The 17213-nt window shown below is 50.2% G+C and overlaps 2 protein-coding genes and 1 pseudogene across 2 annotated transcripts in view; 2 read left to right on the plus strand and 1 right to left on the minus strand.

Annotated features, from left to right (window-relative positions):
* Nucleotides 1-3121, minus strand: part of PPP1R14D (protein phosphatase 1 regulatory inhibitor subunit 14D) — an 18837-nt gene extending 15716 nt beyond the window's left edge. The window contains exons 1-2 of the mRNA XM_011354926.2: nt 2806-3121; nt 2106-2171 (exon numbers count right to left, since the gene is read on the minus strand). The gene's annotated coding sequence lies outside the window, so the exon portion shown is untranslated. The remainder of the gene's footprint in view (nt 1-2105; nt 2172-2805) is intronic.
* On the plus strand, nt 2600-14506 carry SPINT1 (serine peptidase inhibitor, Kunitz type 1). Its single transcript, XM_011354927.2, has 11 exons — nt 2600-2813; nt 3121-3660; nt 10170-10297; nt 10505-10649; nt 10744-10914; nt 11081-11107; nt 11454-11579; nt 11697-11747; nt 12705-12875; nt 13100-13147; nt 13567-14506. The coding sequence occupies exons 2-11, from the start codon at nt 3204-3206 to the stop codon at nt 13782-13784; spliced, it is 1542 nt and encodes a 513-aa protein (XP_011353229.1). The 5' UTR covers nt 2600-2813; nt 3121-3203; the 3' UTR covers nt 13785-14506.
* LOC111736322 lies at nt 12169-12287 on the plus strand (annotated as a pseudogene).
* Nucleotides 14507-17213: the final 2707 nt, after the last annotated feature.

Raw genomic sequence — 17213 nt, forward strand, 5'->3', positions numbered from 1 at the left:
TATGAAGCCCTACTTTGCACTAAGGTAGAGAGGGGCTAAATAACTTGCCTAAGGCCACCCCAATAGTGAGTAGCAGAAAAGAGAATTAAACCCAGTAGTCCGAGCATGAAGTCCACAAGCTCAACCCCCATACATCCTTGCCTCCCACTTTTCATACGTGACCTTGATGGAGTTAGTAAACTTCTCTGCAAAGTGGACACTATTCTCAGAGTTGTCGTGAGCATTAGTAATTATGTATGTCGAGTGCCTGGCACACAGTAAATCTCTCAACTAATGGTGGCTGCTCACCACTTGAAAACGAGTTTTTGTTTCAGGCAAGTTGAATCTAAGCTGAGGATGGAACTTTCATCTGAACTCAGAATTGCAAGTGCAGAAAAACCCACTGAAGCAATGGAATTGGCCTCCTGAGATTCTGATCCCCGTTCTTTCACCTAATTGCCACATGACTTGACAAGTTAGTTCACCTGTCTGAGCCTGTTTGCTCATCTGTAAAATAGGGATAAAAATAGTACATACTTTCTTGGTTTGTTTTGAGTATATGAGGCAATGTGTGGGAAGTGCTGAGGAACAGGGTTTCAGTATTGTCAGTGCTTGATAAAAGTAGTTTTTTGTAATGGTGTGTATAATGGATGTAATAATAAATTTGTAGTAATATGATATTACCATAAGATAGTTGTCTCCTGTGTTAGGATTTCTGCATGTATCATGTATTGGGGGAGGCAGATCACACACAAAAACCTTTCTGCCCAGTAACTACACAATCATTTGCTTCATTCCCAGCATACTATCACTGATTGCCCTATGTCCACCACTGCATCAGAAGCTATGGAAAAACTCAGACAATTCCGAGAAAGAGAGACAGACCCAAGATTCTTACCCCCAACATCCATAATGTGGACAGCTGGGAGATGTTGCAGTTCAGCCAGGAAAATGATCAAAGGATTGGCTACAAAGATCTAATAGGTAAAGCTGCTCTAGATGACAAATTAGGAAGAATATTCCCATTTGGGGGAGGGGGTGTTAAGTCATCATGAAAAGGTATGGAATCTCTTTTTGGGGAGAGAATTAATAATAATGTAGGGAGGAGGCAAAAGAATTAAAATGTTAATCAAGCCACATTCAGAAACTGCAATATGCTGATCAACCCTGCAGCCAGGCCAAGAGGACACCTTCAGAACAAAGGAAGATTTCTACCGGGATTGCTAACAACGTATTTCCCCACACCTGTGGAAGGGGAAACAGCCCCCTTCACAAATAAAATCATTCATTCCCTATAGCTAAAACTAAAGGGAACTTGTGGATTAAAGGCTGGGAACTGCCAGCAGGCCTTTCAGGCTATATACTCTTTCCCTACCCCTTTCTCATTATATGTCCATATCAAAGGAAATGGAAAATAAAGAATGATATATAAACTGAATTCCCTGGACACTCAGGGTCCCTCTCACTCTCTGCCTCTGGGAAGAGACCACACTGTCTGTGGAGTATTATCCCTTTTTTAATAAACTTTCATTTGACTCTGACTTTGGCGCATGTGTTGAATTCTTTCTACTCTCTCTGCCAAAGGGCACTTTTCTTCTCTTGGTGTAGGGCTTGGTCTCCCCACCACCATTCGGGGAAGTTTGCTCTGTCCTGAATCAATAGGACCAATCTTAATCTGTAAGGAATGGTCTTTAAGAGGAGTCCTTCACTCAGGAAAAGCAATGATTATGGCTTCAAGGAGTCCACCGTTCTGTAGTCATAAACTCAGCTACCTTGGTGAACTGGACCTATAGTTTACAAGGATGGCATTCCACTGGAAGAAAGTGGCCAGCTCTAGATCAGGAGCACCCCCTTGGTGGGAGAGAAGGAACTCGCACTCCGGGGGAGGGAGCAGCAGACCCCTGAGTATTGTTAACAGGGACTCGGCTCCAAAAGAGACGCGGGAAAGGAAACAAAAGTAAAGGTTATTACGAAATGAGGAAGGGCCTCAAGCAAAAGGGAACCATGGCGGCAAGCAGGGAAGTCTGGCAGCAAGAAATCGCTTGTTTCCCACTCTTGCAGAAAGGAGGGCTTCCCGCGACTGGCAAGGACCGTGACACAGGGGCAGACACCCGGATTCCAGCTACCAAAGGTGCAGCCACACAGCCTCTGGGATCTCTTCCCGCCACGAGATGGAAATGATTTCCTGCGGGCTGACAACGACGGCGAGGTTATTTGCATCGGGCTTTCCCTCATTTCTCCACCCCTAACCCCTTAACGAGCGCCTCAGGCCTCGGGCTGGGAATGCTGGCCCTGGCACGAAAGGGGGTCTGGTGACAGCCGCCACAGAGCGTCCCACCCTCTCGTGCCCAACTTCACTGGAGTGTCCTGGCGTGTCTGGACTTCCCGGGATCCGGGTGCGGCTCCCCTCCCCCCACCCAGCGAGGCTGGGCTCGGTGGATTTGGCGTAAAGCAGGCTCGAAGGGCGCGGTCCGGGTCAGGGCGCCCCGGTCCCGGCCTCACAGCCCCTCGCGGGAGATGGTGGCAGGGCGGTGGTGGTGGGGGGGTCAGCCTGCAGGGGAGGTGTCGGGGATCGCGGGTCCGCGGGGCAGGTGCTGAGGAAGCTGGACTGGAAAGGGCCGGCCGAGGCGCCCCGGACAAGGGCGGGGCGGGCGGCGCTAGGGTTAATGTCCGCCCCGCCCCGGCCGCGCTGACTCAGTTTCACCAGAAACTAGGGGGAGGAGGTGGCGGATCTGCAGCGCACCCCGCACCTAGGCGGAAGCCGGACCCGAGCCGCGCAGGAAGCAGAGACCGGAACCTGAACAGGCCGGGCTCCACCCCACTCACCTGCGCAGGTAACCAGGGCCCCGGAAGCGGAGCGGGCTCGGAGCGCGTTTGGCCCTTTGTTCTGCTCTCGAGAGTGTGTCGGGATACGTGACCTCCTTGGCCATACATTCGTCCGTCGGTCTGGCGGCCGGGTCACTGGAGCATACGTGGGGGACCAGGTCCGCGTTCCCCTCTACACTGCAGGGGTGCTCCGTGCTTCCCAGGCCTCCCCTGCACTTATACTCAGCGGGCCCGCCTCCCTTGAAGTCTCCCCGGCTGATCCGGTTCCCCGGCTGATCCAGTGTGTCTCCTCCTCCGTCTCCTCCTATCTCTCAGGTCTCTAGTACCCTTGGAGCCCAGAAGCCCGTACTGTGAAGGTGACCCCAGTGAGGAGGAGGGCGACGGCCACTGGGAAGACGATGGCTGGCGCCCAGCTCTCCCAGACCCGCATCCCAGCGGTCGCCCTGTGGCTCCTGTGCGCTCTCGGCCTCCCTGACACCGATGCGGGGCCGCCTCCCATGCCCCCCGCGCTGCGGACTGGAGACGCCTGTCTGGACCGCTTTACCCCCGGGGTGTTCGCTTTCGTGCTCAACACCGAAGCCTCAGTCAGCAACGGGGCCACCTTCCTGGGATCCCCCACCGTGCGCCGCGGCCGCGACTGCGTGCGCGCCTGTTGCACCACGGAGAACTGCAACCTAGCGCTGGTGGAGCTGCAGCCCAAGGGAGGGGAGGACGCTATCGCCGCCTGCTTCCTCTTCAACTGCCTTTACGAGCAGAACTTCGTGTGCAAGTTCGCGCCCAGGGAGGGCTTCATCAACTACCTCACGCGCGAGGTTTACCACTCCTACCGCGAACTGCGGACCCAGGGCTTTGGAGGTAAGGAGCGGGTGCGGGGATGGATTGGTTTGGGGAGACTCAGAAAAGGGGCTGGTTATAGAGTCCTGGGAGAGGCAAGCATCAGAAGAGAGTTAATGAGAAGAGTCCCGTTCTACCCCTACTCCTCCTTAGAAGTAAGTAGTATAAACAGTAAAGGACAGGCTAGGTGAGCGGGGAGGGGTGACATCTTAAAGCCCAGACTTGCTCCTGAATTCAGGGTGTTGAGTAAGCTGGTGTTCTGGGATGTGTGTATGGGATGGAGGGTGTAGCTCCTCAGGATTCTTCACTTCTGGCCCTGATATGCCTGGTGACTAGTGCCTCCCCCCCACCCCCCCACTGGCCAAGTTCGGTCAGAGGCACCTTGAGGCCCTGTCAAGTGACCCTGGTGAAGCAGAGTCTCCTCCTCCCTCCACTGCTGGACTTGGGACTGGTTAGCGTCTCTCTCTAAACAACCCCCCACCCCACCCCATCTTTTGGCCTTTGGTGGTCTGGGGAAAACTGCCAGACTCCAGAGGCTAAAGAACAAGATCAGTCTGAGGTTGACCCAAAAGGGGACAGGGCCCGTGTTGTGGGCACAGTAGCCAGAGGCTCTGGGGCGGGGGGGGAGGGGGGGGCAAGAAGGGTTGCTGGGTGAGTCAGCCCACTGGTGTATATACTTGGTGGGGGGAATGTCAGCTGTCCAGACAGGTGTGTGAGCATGTGAGCCAGGCAGGGCTCTCTTTCCCTGCTTAAATGTGGTAGCCAAGTTGTCTGCTCACCTTGTTTACTTCCGGGGATAAGAGCAAAGTGGGGGCCTAGACTCCTCCTCTTTACTCCTGGGCCCCTCCAGAGACCTTTGTTCTCTGTTCTCTCCACCTGCTGTTCTGGCCAGATGGGACTCCAAGACAGGGATGGGTCACAACTGATAATCTCTCTTAGCACTTTATAGCTTACTGATTGCTGTGACACTCGACCTCTCACTGAGGCATCGTGACCACTCCTGAAAATTGTGCTATTAGTAGTCATCCCACTTTTCAGGTTAGGAAACTGACTCCCAGGTTAAACAATTTGTCCGAGATAACACTGACCATAAATGGTAGACCTGGGACTCAACTCTAGGCAGAACCTCTAAAAGTCCTGTGCTGTTTTTCACACAAGACAACCTTTTCTGGAAGAAACCTGTCTCTGACCCAAGACAGCCCAGTGGGTAACATAACCAGAGTATGGGGGTAGTTTCAATTCTGAAAAGCGAAGAAAGGACCTCCTTCTCCAGCCTTTTCCTGAGCCAGTGTCTCTCCCAGGTTAAGGGCCCACTCTTCTCCCTATCCTTCCAGTAGCTCTCTGGGATCTCTGAGGAGATTCCAGGAATGGGTACCATCTCCTGGCCAGGCTGGGCCATCAAGTCCCACTGGGCCAAGGCCTGAGCCTGTTCCGCAAGGAAGTAGCAGAGAGTGTAGGTGGTGATGACTCTAATTGACCTGAGCTGTCGGTGCCCTTCCTGCTTTGACAGAGGCCCCATGGGAGTCTCACTCCTATGCCAGTAGTTAAAACTCTGAGGTCTGGTCAATGAGCAGAGCTGAATGGGGCCACATGGTCTCGGGACCAGCCTTCTTCATCTAGAAATCCCCAAATTGGCTTGTTTGGCACAAGACAGGGTAGAGTGGGGATTTCCTGCGCATGGAGGGAACTGGGTAGGACTTGGGCTGAGTGTGAGCTCCAGGCCATTTTCAGGGTGTTGCAGTGCTTTGGGGAGTGGGAAAGCTGTGTGGTGTCAAGGAATCCATTTTTAGCTAAGTCCAACTAGAGAGGTGTGGGGTGGGTAAGAGCAGGATAAGCAAGGTGGGCTGGTGCTCAGGGCTTTTAAACCTTTGTTTCTTGTATTAAGTGGAGAAATCCTCCCCAGGATGAGTTTGTTCCCCTTTCCCTGCCTTTGGCCAGGCCAGTCTAGTCCAGATTCCTGTGGCCTCCTGAGCACCCTGCTCCTTCCTTTTCTCCTGCCCTCCCCCTCTTTCTGTTGGAGGAGTGGCTTAGAAGGTGGAGGCGCTGTTTGCCCGGAGATGTTCTGGGGCCTGGCAGCTGGGGGAGGGACTGGCTGGCTTTATTACCACTCTGGCCCTTTGCTCTCTTGGGGGAGGGAAGAAGAGAGTGGTAGGGCAGGGCATTTGCCCCTTGCTCCTGGGTACTGGAGCTTAGAGAGGACCAGCTCTGTGGGGGTGGACATTGCTGATTTGGCCCAACATCTGATACATCACTCTGACTGCCACTTCCACCTTGCGGGCTGATGTGGGGCTAGCTTGTCTGTCTGTTAGGTAGACTGCCAAGAAGTCTGTCTCCTCCTTTCAGACAGCTGATTACTTTCTGAAAAATGCAAGGAGAGAGGAACAGGCCCATCCCAGCTCCCTGTCTCTTTTGCTTTGTCTCTCAGAGGTCCCCTTAAGGCTGGCCTATGTTGGCCCTCTCCTGATCTCCAGCCAAGCCAGGGATTGGTTCCAGACAAGCATTTTCATTTTCTGATCTCCTGGTCTTATTTTCCCTCAATCCTTGAAACCCAGATCTTCTTTTCTCATTCTTGTATACATCTGCAGCATTTGACATGTTTCTCTGTGGAAGCTCTGCCCTCCCATCCCCTTGCTGTCACTGTGTGTCCTGGTCTTCCCACCTCCCTCTGTGACCACCCCGTGTGAGCCCTGCATTGTACCTGCTTTCTCTGCCTCATCGAAGAGGAATCCCTGTGACTCAGCCTCCAGTTCTTATCTATTTACCTTCTCTTCTTCCTTTGAATTCACTCTTACATTGGACATACTCTCTGTAGAGCCTCTGTGGAGGGCAGTTTGGCAATATCTATCAAAGCTGTCAATGTATATGACCGCAGCACAATTCCACTTGTAGGAATTCATTTTGCAGCTATACTTAGGCATGTGTAGAACAATTTACCAGCCAGTTGTTTGCTGTAGCATTGTTTATAATAGCAAAGAATGGGAAGATCTTGATGTCTGTCAATATATCCTATAAACAAATCTTGCAATAAATAAATTGGATACTGCGATGAATTTAAAAATAATAATAAACCCTGAGGCAGTATGGTTTAGTTCTTAGTAAGGAGGGAGGAAGAAGGGTGGATGGATCTAAAGAGGAGACTGGTGGACTGGTTAAATAAGTTGTAAATTATGGTATATTCATACAATAAGTACCATGCAACCAAAAAAAGAGGGGAGGACTCTGCATTGCTATGGAATTATTTCTAAGATATATTATGAGAAAAGAACTTGCATGCTTATGAATGCAATACTACCTTGATATTTACACACACACACATATGACTTGATGCCTCTAGAAAGAGGAACCTGGGGGTTAAGAGGAAGAGGGACTTGATTCTCATTACCCTTTTGTACTTTTTGAATTTTATATCATGTACATCAGTGGTCCCCAACCTTTTTGGCATCAGGGACTGGTGCTCCTATGAGAATCTAACGCCTGATCTGAGGTGGAATTGAAGCAGTGATGCTAACGCTGGGGAGCAGCAGCAAATACAGATGAAGTTTCATTGGCTTGCCTGCTATGTGTCCTGGTTCCTAACAGACCACAGATTGGTACCCGTCCTGTGCCTAGGGGTTAGGGACCCCTGATATCTATGTATAACCTAAGCTAAAAACAAAACCCCCGAGATTATAAAAGTGGTCAAAATTACATTTCTAAGAAGATGAGTGATCTGCAGCATGGTGTTTCAGAGAGAGAATGAACTGTAGAGTCAGAGAGAACAGGGTTCAAATCCCAGCTCTGCTGTGTAGAAACTGAGTGGCCCTGGGTAAGTCATTTAACCTCTGTGGTGTCAATTTTCTCATCTGGAAAGAGGGGCGAGAATGCAGTTGTGGCAGGGTAGTTGGGAAGGTAGGTGATGTAGATCAGGGGTCAGCAAACCTTCTGTAAAGTTTCAGATGATAAATATTTTAGGCTTTGGGGACCTACAGTCTCTGTCATAACTACTCAGTTCTGCTGTTGTAACGTGAAAGCAGCCATCCACAATATGTAACTGAGTAGGCAAGATTTGTTGGACACAAATTTGAATTTTAAATACTTTTCACTTGTCACAAATACTATTCTTTTGAATTTTTTCAACCATTTAAAAATGTACCAGATGGTGGGCTGGATTTGGCCGTGGGCCATCATTTGCCAAACCCCGATGTAGATGATGCAGGTAAAATACTTAGCATGGTACCAAGTACACATCCAAAAGTGGCAGCTTTGTTAACAATTATGACTCCAGATCTATCTCCAACCCTGGCCTCCCTGGAGCTCCTACTGCAAATTTCTCCTCTGGATGGTCATCCCTCCCTCAAATTTAAGTTCTCTGTGACCGAATCCACACATTTCCACTGGTTCCTCTTCTGCCTGTGCCCTGGCTCTTTCTCCCCAGTTCTCAGCATCCATCAGGCACAGAAGCCTAAAGCATCTGCCCAGCATTGTTTCTCACATCCTTTTTCCATTCCCCTAGCTGTCCCTTAATTCAGACCACTCCCGTTGCATCTGCCCTGACCCGCTTGCACTGGTCCACTCACCAGCCTCCTTGGTCCATTCCAAACATGGATAAACAGCTGCTGCCCAGAGCTCAGGAGTGCCTCTCCTAGCCAGGCCCTTGGTCTCTGCCCTAGCACTCCTGGACCTTGATCATGCATCTAGGAGGTCAATGTCTGGTGCAGCCAGGACTTCTAGGACTCTACACCACTTCCCATGGCCAGTATCTGTCCCCTTCATGTACCACTCGTTGTTAAATATTTGAACTTCTCTCGTGCTGTGCCCACATGCCCTGGCCCAGCATTTAGGACCCTTTGAGGTCTGTTCAGGCCAGTTGGTCTCAGTGTTACCAAACAGGCCTTGCAAATTTCCTACTCCTTGCTTTGGCTCCTCATATTTTCTGTAGTCACCAACAACAGCACATTTTTCGCCACAACCGAACAAATAAAAACAAAACGAAAAAAATCAAAAAAATCTTTTCTCCCTTCTCCAGAAAGTTTTTCCTTATTTCTGTAGTCTGTGAGAGCCTTTCCATTCTCTGAATGTCCCCTTCCTTATCCTGTACACATACAGCATACTGCTTCATCTCGTTGGGTCTTTTCTCCCATGTCATTTCATGTCATTGGGTCTTATTTACCCAACTGGACCGTAATCTCCTCAAGGACAGCATATTAATTTTCTGTGGCTGCTGTAATTATTACAAAGTGGGTGACTTAAAACAACAGAAATGTATAGTCTCACAGTTCTAGAGGCTGGAAATCCAAAATCAAGGTGTTGGCAGGACCACGTTCCCTCTGAAGACCCCAGGGGAGAATCCATCCTTGCCTCTTCCAATCTCTGGTGGCTCCAGGTATTTCTTGGTTTGTGGCTGCATAACTCCATTCTCCGCCTCTGTTTTCACACAGCCTTTTCTTTTCCTTTTTTTTCCCCTCTAGTTACTCCCCCACTTCCACCCCTGACCTATGGATGTTGCCAGTTTCCCTTTAAGAACTGGATCTCTGAAGGCAGGGCGTCTCCTCCCACATGCTCCCTGGTGCCCTGGAGGCCCAGGGCTGCACCTGGGGTACGAACCCAAGACCTTCTGCGAGTAAAACAGACATGCTAACCACTACACTATGCAGTCACCCCCCACACAGCCTTTTCTTCCTTCACTCTATGTGCTCCTCTTCTGTCTTTTATAAAGACACTCATCATTGAATTTAGCACCTACCCAGGCTAATCCAAATGGTCTCATGTGGAAATGCTTAACTCAATTACTTCTGCAAAGACCTTTTTCCAAATAAGGTCACATTCACGGGTTCTGGAGGTTAGACATGGACGTATATGTTGGGGGAATCACCATTCAACCCTCTACAGGCAGGAATCCTGCTTTGTGCTTGTTTCGTCTCCAGCCTCTAACTGAGATGGGGGTGAGGGGGTCCCTCAGGCACAGGCACTGTCTGAGGGAGAGCATGGTTACCTCGGGCCCTCTCATAACTGGAGGCAGAGTCTGAGGTGGCAGAGGCACCCTCTCCTTGTGGCCACTCACCCTGGGACACCAAGACTTGCCACATTGCTACCTGGAGACTCTGTGCTTAAGGCTTCTATCAGCAGCAGTTGGGCAGCAGAGAGAAGTGATGGGTGTTAATTACACGCTTACTTATTTGGCTTTTCACAAATATTGTTACTTTAACTTTTTTAAGCAATTAGTATAAGACCTGATTATTGTAGAATATAAGAATAAGCTCCCACTAAATATATACATATATATGTCTTTCCTAAATGGTATCAGATGGCACATGCTATTCAGTAATTTATTTCAGAGAGTAGGTTTTACAACATAAAAATGTCTTTAATATACCAAAGACAATATATCTAAATAGAGAACAAGAATATGGTTTGGTTACGGGCTCCCGCCTGATTCCCATGTTGGTTGCCGAGCCTTAGATTGGTCTAAGTGTGACCCATACTGCCCCCTACCCCCAGGAGAGATCTAGTCCATTCAGTGACAGTTGACCTTACCTCACCTTCTGTCCCAGGGTCCCGGATCCCCAAGGTCTGGGCAGGCATAGACTTGAAGGTACAGCCCCAAGAACCTGTGGTGCTGAAGGGTGTGGAGAACACAGACTGGCACTTACTGCAGGGTGACACGGACGTCAGGGTAGAGGTGAGACACTGGGCTGGCTCCCTGACCCCACTTCAGCTCTCCAGGGCTCCCTTTCTTTCTGGGGCCATAGGCCAAGGTGGACAGAAGCTGAGGATACATTTAATACCAAATGCCTCTGCTCTCCCAGGCGGGTTGTGTGGCTGGGAGGGCCTGGGGCAGCCCAAGGGCATCAGGGGGTCCCAGACTAATGGCTACTTCTATGTATAGAGGAATGATCCAGACCAGGTGGAGCTGTGGGGACTCAAAGAAGGTATCTACAAATTCCAGCATGCAATGGCCAGCTTAGACCAGCCAGAGAGCATGACCAACGTCACGATCACAGTCACCGTGCTGTCCACCAAGCAGACAGAAGGTGAGGGGAAGGGTGGAGAGGCAGCATCTGGAGCCACCCGCCCCCTCTGTTCATTGGCCCCTTCGGCCCCCCTCACAAGCTTTATTCCCCCCAGACTATTGCCTCGTACCCAAAAAAGTGGGCCGCTGCCGTGGTTCCTTCCCCCGCTGGTATTACAACTCCACAGAACAGATCTGCAAGAGTTTCGTTTATGGAGGTTGCTTGGGCAACAAGAACAATTACCTTCGGGAAGAAGAATGCAAACTAGCCTGCCACAATGTACGAGGTAGGCCTTTGCTGGGTAGCTTTGAGGCTCAGGTGACTTTCCTCCAGGGCGAGTGGTCTCTTCACCAATCAGGGAAGTGGGCATGAGAGTCCCCTATTCTCTGTCAGCACATCCTTGCTGAGGCCTGGCGCTGCCTCCTCTCACTTCTCTGTTTTCTCTTTCCCAGGCCCTTCCATAGAAAGGAACCATCCAGGTGGGCTTTGCTTCTTTTCCTATTCCCTTCACCCTTGCCAGGTCTCCAGCCCATAACATGTCCCTGCCCTTGACCAAGCTGCTTTTGCCCAACCCATTCCTACTCTCATAGTATGTGAAAGGACCACAAGCACCCCACCCCTTGCAGCCTAGCATCCATCTATCAGGATATCTGCCCAGTTTGTGTATAGAAGGGTATGGATTGGGGGGGTGGGGTGAGAAGGAAACAGGACATGTCATGATGCTGTGTTGGGGTAGAGAGGGCCATGTAGATGGTGGACCCTTGGTACTTTCTGGCCTCTGCTGGAGCCTGACCTTACCCCCTAACCCATCCTGCCTCCACCCAGTGTGCTCTGGCACCTGTCACCCCGCTGAGTTCAACTGTAGCAATGGCTGCTGCATTGACAGCTTCCTGGAATGTGATGGCACTCCCGACTGCCCTGACGCCTCTGATGAGGCCACCTGTGAAAAATGTGAGGCCTGGGAGATGGAGGGGGGGTGGGCTGCAGAGGGGGAGGTCCTGACCATTTTACCCTGCACCAATGAGAGACCCTTGTTGGGCCTGTGCCTCTGACCTTTCTTCTTTGCAGACACCAATAGCTTCGATGACCTTCAGAGATTTCCTTTCCCTGGTGACAAAGGTGAGATTTCCCCCAGGTATACCCTGGGTCATGGTAGATGCTGGCACTGCCATCTTCACTTATCCCATCAGCATGCCGAAAGGTTTTGCTGTGTGTGCTTGGCTGTGGGCTGTCAGCTCTCTTCTTTGGCTCTGTTTCCCAAGTATCAGCCAGCCTCTGAACACCTTCAGAAATTCATGCTCACATATCACTAAGGTGGTGTTTACTTAATTTTTTTATTAATCAATTACTTTTTTAACTTAATGTATTAAAAAGGAATTTCGCATCGCTATCATAAACGGAAAGCCACTATTACATGCCACAAACTGAGATTGACTATTAAAATGAGTATAATGAAACAATGATATAAATTTTAGCTGGACATTGTTGCCCGCCAAGGCTGAGATCACGAACTGCTTTTGTCAAAAGGTAGACCATCTAAGTCTACGGCCATGCTACCCTGAACAAGCCCAATCTTGTCTGATCTCAGAAGCTAAGCAGGGTTGGGCCTGGTTAGTACTTGGATGGGAGACCACCTAGGAAGACCAGGTGCTGTAGGCGTAAAAAATAAAAAATAAATAAAAATAAGAGATTGTGAGCTGAAAAGGTCTTTGCAATCTGTGAGATCAACCAACGGTTGCGTTGCCTAATAAAAGAAAAAACGGTAGACCATCTAATGCTAGAGAGAAAACAGATCTTGACACAATCAGAAAAGCCAAAAGAAAATCGAAATAGTTATGTGAGTCAGTGTAGTTTATTGCTGGGCCTAATTGTCTAGCATTTGTCTTCTTTGCTTCTGGCAACACTGCAGATAGGCCAGATGTTTCCCGGGCCTTCAAGGTTCTCACTAAGTCACGGCCATCCTCAGCATGACATGGGTTGGGAGAGGGCTAACAGCAACCATGTGGAGCCTGGCGGTTGATAGCAGGGAAGCCCCCATGGACTCACTCACCCCTTTGCCTGCTCCTTATTACCCAGGGCACTGTGTGGACCTGCCAGACACAGGCCTCTGCAAAGAGAACATCCCACGCTGGTATTACAACCCCTTCAGTGAACGCTGTGCCCGCTTTACCTATGGTGGTTGTTATGGCAACAAGAACAACTTTGAAGAGGAACAGCAGTGTCTTAAGTCCTGTCATGGGATCTCCAGTGAGTGTCATGGCATTCGGGGGATGGAAAGATGGGGAGGGAAAAGACTTAGCTAGAGCACCTTGCTCTGTCCAAGGCCTGGGCTGGTCACATGGCCTCTTCAGAGTATCCTCAGAATACTTAAAATGGGAATGGGAGAGGATGGCAGTGGGAGGTCTGGGGCACTTGGGAGCAGGTGAGTCTCAGCCCTTAGTATTGACTTCTCTCTCTCCCATCATTTGTAGAGAAGGATGTGTTTGGTCTTCGGCGGGAAAGCCCCATTCCCAACGTAGGTAAGCCCTGGTCTGCCCTGTTACTAATGAGTAGGTATCAACTCAAGGATCAACTACACACAGTTGGTTGTGACCACTTAAACCTGTGTTGAGAAGGATCCTGAGGTTGGCCAGAGGGACAGTCAATAGTGATACCTGCTATGGTAAGGAAGGAAGCACAGCAAAGTGCATGCTAAATGTTTGCCATCAGTCCCAGGCTTTTCCCCATGCTAACTGCAACTAGAGCAACCCAGGGCTGAGACCCCAGGCCCATTAGAATCTGTCCCACTGAATTCCCAATGGAGCCATTCAGCTGCTCATTTGCTGAACATCCTTCCACATCTGTCATCCATCTTACATTCTTTTGATACTGAGTAGGGGGTGGGCATCAAAACTGAGCAGGCCCTGAGAGCTCTTTATTTGGTCCTTTCTTCCCCCAGGCTCCGTGGAGGTGGCCATCGCAGTGCTCCTGACTACCTGCATTGTGGTGATGGTTGCCATCCTGAGTTACTGCTTCTTCAAGAACCAGAGAAAGGACGCCCACAGATACCATCATGGCCACCGCCACCCCCCACCCGCTACCCCCACCAGCTCCACCATCTCCACCACCGAGGACACAGAGAACCTGGTCTATAACCATACCACTCGACCCCTCTGAGCCTGGGGCTTGCCTTGGCCCTTCAGCCTGTGGCTCTCTCCAGCTCTCACCTGGCCCTGCTTCCTCCTGTCAAGACGAGGCCTGGGCTGGTAAAGACTTTGGGATCAGACCCCTCCAGCCTGTTTCCCAGGCCCACTCTGCCTAAGAAGCCAGGGTTCTAGCCTCTCTCAGATATAGCTCAGTTAAGCTCAGGCTGCTTGTTCCTGAGAAAGCTCCAGCATCCGAGAGGAGCAGAAAACGTTTGAGCCAGGACTCCCACACACAGATGGACCTGCCTGCCTAGGATTTCAGAAGAAGTGGGAGTTTTGTTTCCTGGTCAAACCTGCCTGCCCCACACCATGGTGTTGGGAAGGGGTCTGGGTGGTGTCAGAAGCTAGAGGCCCCAACCCTGTCCTCCAGAGCTACCTCTCCCACTCTGTACAGTCCAGAGCTGGGGGAAGGTCTTCCCTATATATTTTGTGCTATACAGAGTTCTCTTTTGTTTATTTAATGCCGTGAGGGTGAATGAGAGGACAATCTGACCTCTGCTGCCTCTTCTCCTTCCCCCAGGAGAGAGCCCCAACTTGGCCTGGCCTGGCCTGGCTTGGTCTTGGACTCAGATCCAGAGGTGCTCCATCCCCCCTGTACCTCCCAGGGCTCTTCAGCACCAAACCCCCAGCTGCTCCCCGACTTCCTACAGACCCCAATCCACCCACAGTGTAATAAAATGGTTTGTTCTGTGAGGCTTCTGCTTCTGCTCTGTGGGCCAGGAAAGGGACAGCTGCTTGTGGGGGAGATGCGACTGCCCAGTCCAACTGGTTCAGGCTTTGGCCACCCTGTTTAGCAGGTTTTCCCACCCTTCCCGAAACTGCCCCAGTCTTGGGTGGAGAGAAGTGCCAAGTTTGACCACCAGAGGGGAGGGGTGAGAGGGCCATAGAAGTAGGGGGCCCAGGGAAGCTGCAGTGCTGCTGTGTAGTATTTTTTCCTGGTTTGAGCCTGTCAGCAAGCCTGTTTGGTAGCTGGGGCAAGTCTTCATACCTGTGTAGCTGAGGATAGGAAGGGAAGGCACACAGGCTTGAGCCCTGGTTCTTACCCCAGCTCCCTTTAGTATGGGGGCTAGAGACAGGGGTCCCATCTGACCCAGGTCACCACTGTCTCCCCACCCTACCCAGAGAAGCCTTAGCTTCTTCACTGGGGTGTAGCTGCTCCCCAGACTTTGAGCTCCTACTAAGGAGCCTTTAGTTGAGGTATTCCACTCCCATGAACACCCCTCCCTTTTGAGCTACATCTTGGTGCAAAAAATAATAATAATAAAAATACAAAAAAAAAACCCTTACAATTCATTTCTTCATTCAACAACTTATTTAGTCTCCTATGTGCTGGGTACTGCTAATCATTAGAAATTCAAGTTGTTGTCTTAGCACACAGTGCTGTGATGAAGGTACTATTATCCTCACTTTACAGGTTAGGAAACTGACAGCAAAGTTGAGTTCCTAAGGTCTTAGACCTGGTATAGGAGGATTGGATTCAAATCCTATGGCTCCAGAGTCTAGTTTTACAAAAGAGACCTAAATCGTGGCAAGTGCTATACAGGAAAAAGAAAGATGGCAGTGTGAGAAGTTGGGGCTACTTTTAACTGGAGTGCAACTAAGGTAAATGTGCATGAGTTACAAATGTACAGCTCATTGAATTTCCTTCACTGCACACACCCAGGAGGTAAGAACCCAGACAGAGAAAGGAGACATTCCTATCACCCCAGATGGGTTTCCTTTTGATGGCTAACTTTTTCGTACTTCTGTTTTTGTGCCTGTCCTGCTATCGGTCCAGACCACCTCCCGCTTTCTCATCTTTCAGCCTAAGCTCAAGTTTCCCCCTCCCCTCTTTAATTCCACCCCGCGTCCATCCCTGACCTATAGATCTTGCCGTTTCCCTCTCTGAAGGTGGAGTGTCTCCTCCCACAGGCTGGGGAGCACACTCAGGGCCTGGCATGGTCCGTGGCTCCACGTGGGGCGCAAGCAAACCCAGTACCTTCTGCATGTAAAGCAGATGTGCTAACCACTATGGAGCCACCCCTTAAGCTCAAGTTCTTATTCCCTCCTGCACACATCCAGGTGGGAGGCACTCCCTGCTTCACGTTTATGTCTGTTAACAGGACCCTGAGCACAGAGCGCTCTCTTTTCCTTTCTGTTTACTACTTGTCTTCCTGCTGGGTTGAGCTCCTGGAGACACAGGTGGTATCTTAGTCATATCTGGGTCTCCAGCAGGCCACACTCCCTCTATGACCTTAGTAAATGGTAGTGGTTCACTACATGTTGAATAGATGGCAGGGAGTCAGACTTCAAACCCTGCTTTGGCTATTACCGTTTCATAGGGCACTGTATTTTTGCTTCCTACTTTACTAGCCACTCATCCAACTTTCAAGGCTCAAAACAGCCTCGCTCCCTCCCCTGGTCACACCAACACTGTCAATCAGTCAACTCCCATCAACCTTTGATTTTCTAAGAGCACTTCCAGGGCGGAAGTGATTACGCATTAAATTTTGCATCCTAATTCCTAGATCAGTGATCGACATAGAATAAGTGCTTAATAAGTGTCTGTTGGACCAAAGGGAACATCCTCCTCTTAGGGAGGGGTGAAGATGAAGTGAGACCTTGCAGGCAAAAACCCCAGTAACATCCTCTGGGATGGAGGCACGGCTGAGTCACCTTCGGCAGAAAGAGTTGGAATCGCGCAGAGGCCCCTAGGGGGCGCGCTCATCGCCACTGGGCGCTATGTTCCTTGCTGCAAGGATTTGAGCCGAGTATCCCAAGCAGGTGTCAGACGTGAAGCAATGAAAGCTGAGATGCAGCCCCTGCTTTCCTGGAGTTACACCCTGGAGTCCTGGTAGAAGGAATGCAAATACTGTAACAAAACAATTTGGTTCCCAAACTGCTCGTCTCTGTGACTTCCCCAGCTGTCCTCTGTCTATCCTCACCCAAATGACTCCCTTTCAGAACCTCATGCCTCCATTCCTTTGCACAAGCAGTTAGTTGCCTCTACCTCAAATGCATTTTACCCTTGGAAAGCTCCCACTTACCCCACGATCCAGCTCAGAAAACCTTCTCTGTTTCGCCATTCTGTTATACGGTACACAGGTCTGCTGCATACACATGGCCCATGTAATATATGTCCATCCTTATGTGGTTGAGGCTCCTCAGGGCAGGGATGGGGTCTTATTTATCTCAGCATCTCCCATTTTGGTGGATATGAGGTATCAGACAAACGGCTATTGAAGAAAGAAGAGGTTGGTCAAGTCATAGATATTAAGAAGGAGATTGAGAAATGGCTTCCCGGAGGAAGTATAAAATGAGAAGAGCAGATGGGTGTCGGTGTTCCAGGCATAACAAAATCATAGTGAGCAAAAGCTGGGCATGGATCTTGTTTTGTTTGGGGAGCAGCAAGCTGCTCAGT

The sequence above is a fragment of the Pteropus vampyrus genome, unplaced genomic scaffold (genome assembly GCF_000151845.1).
Source record: "Pteropus vampyrus isolate Shadow unplaced genomic scaffold, Pvam_2.0 Scaffold19, whole genome shotgun sequence".
Classification (NCBI taxonomy): domain Eukaryota; kingdom Metazoa; phylum Chordata; class Mammalia; order Chiroptera; family Pteropodidae; genus Pteropus; species Pteropus vampyrus.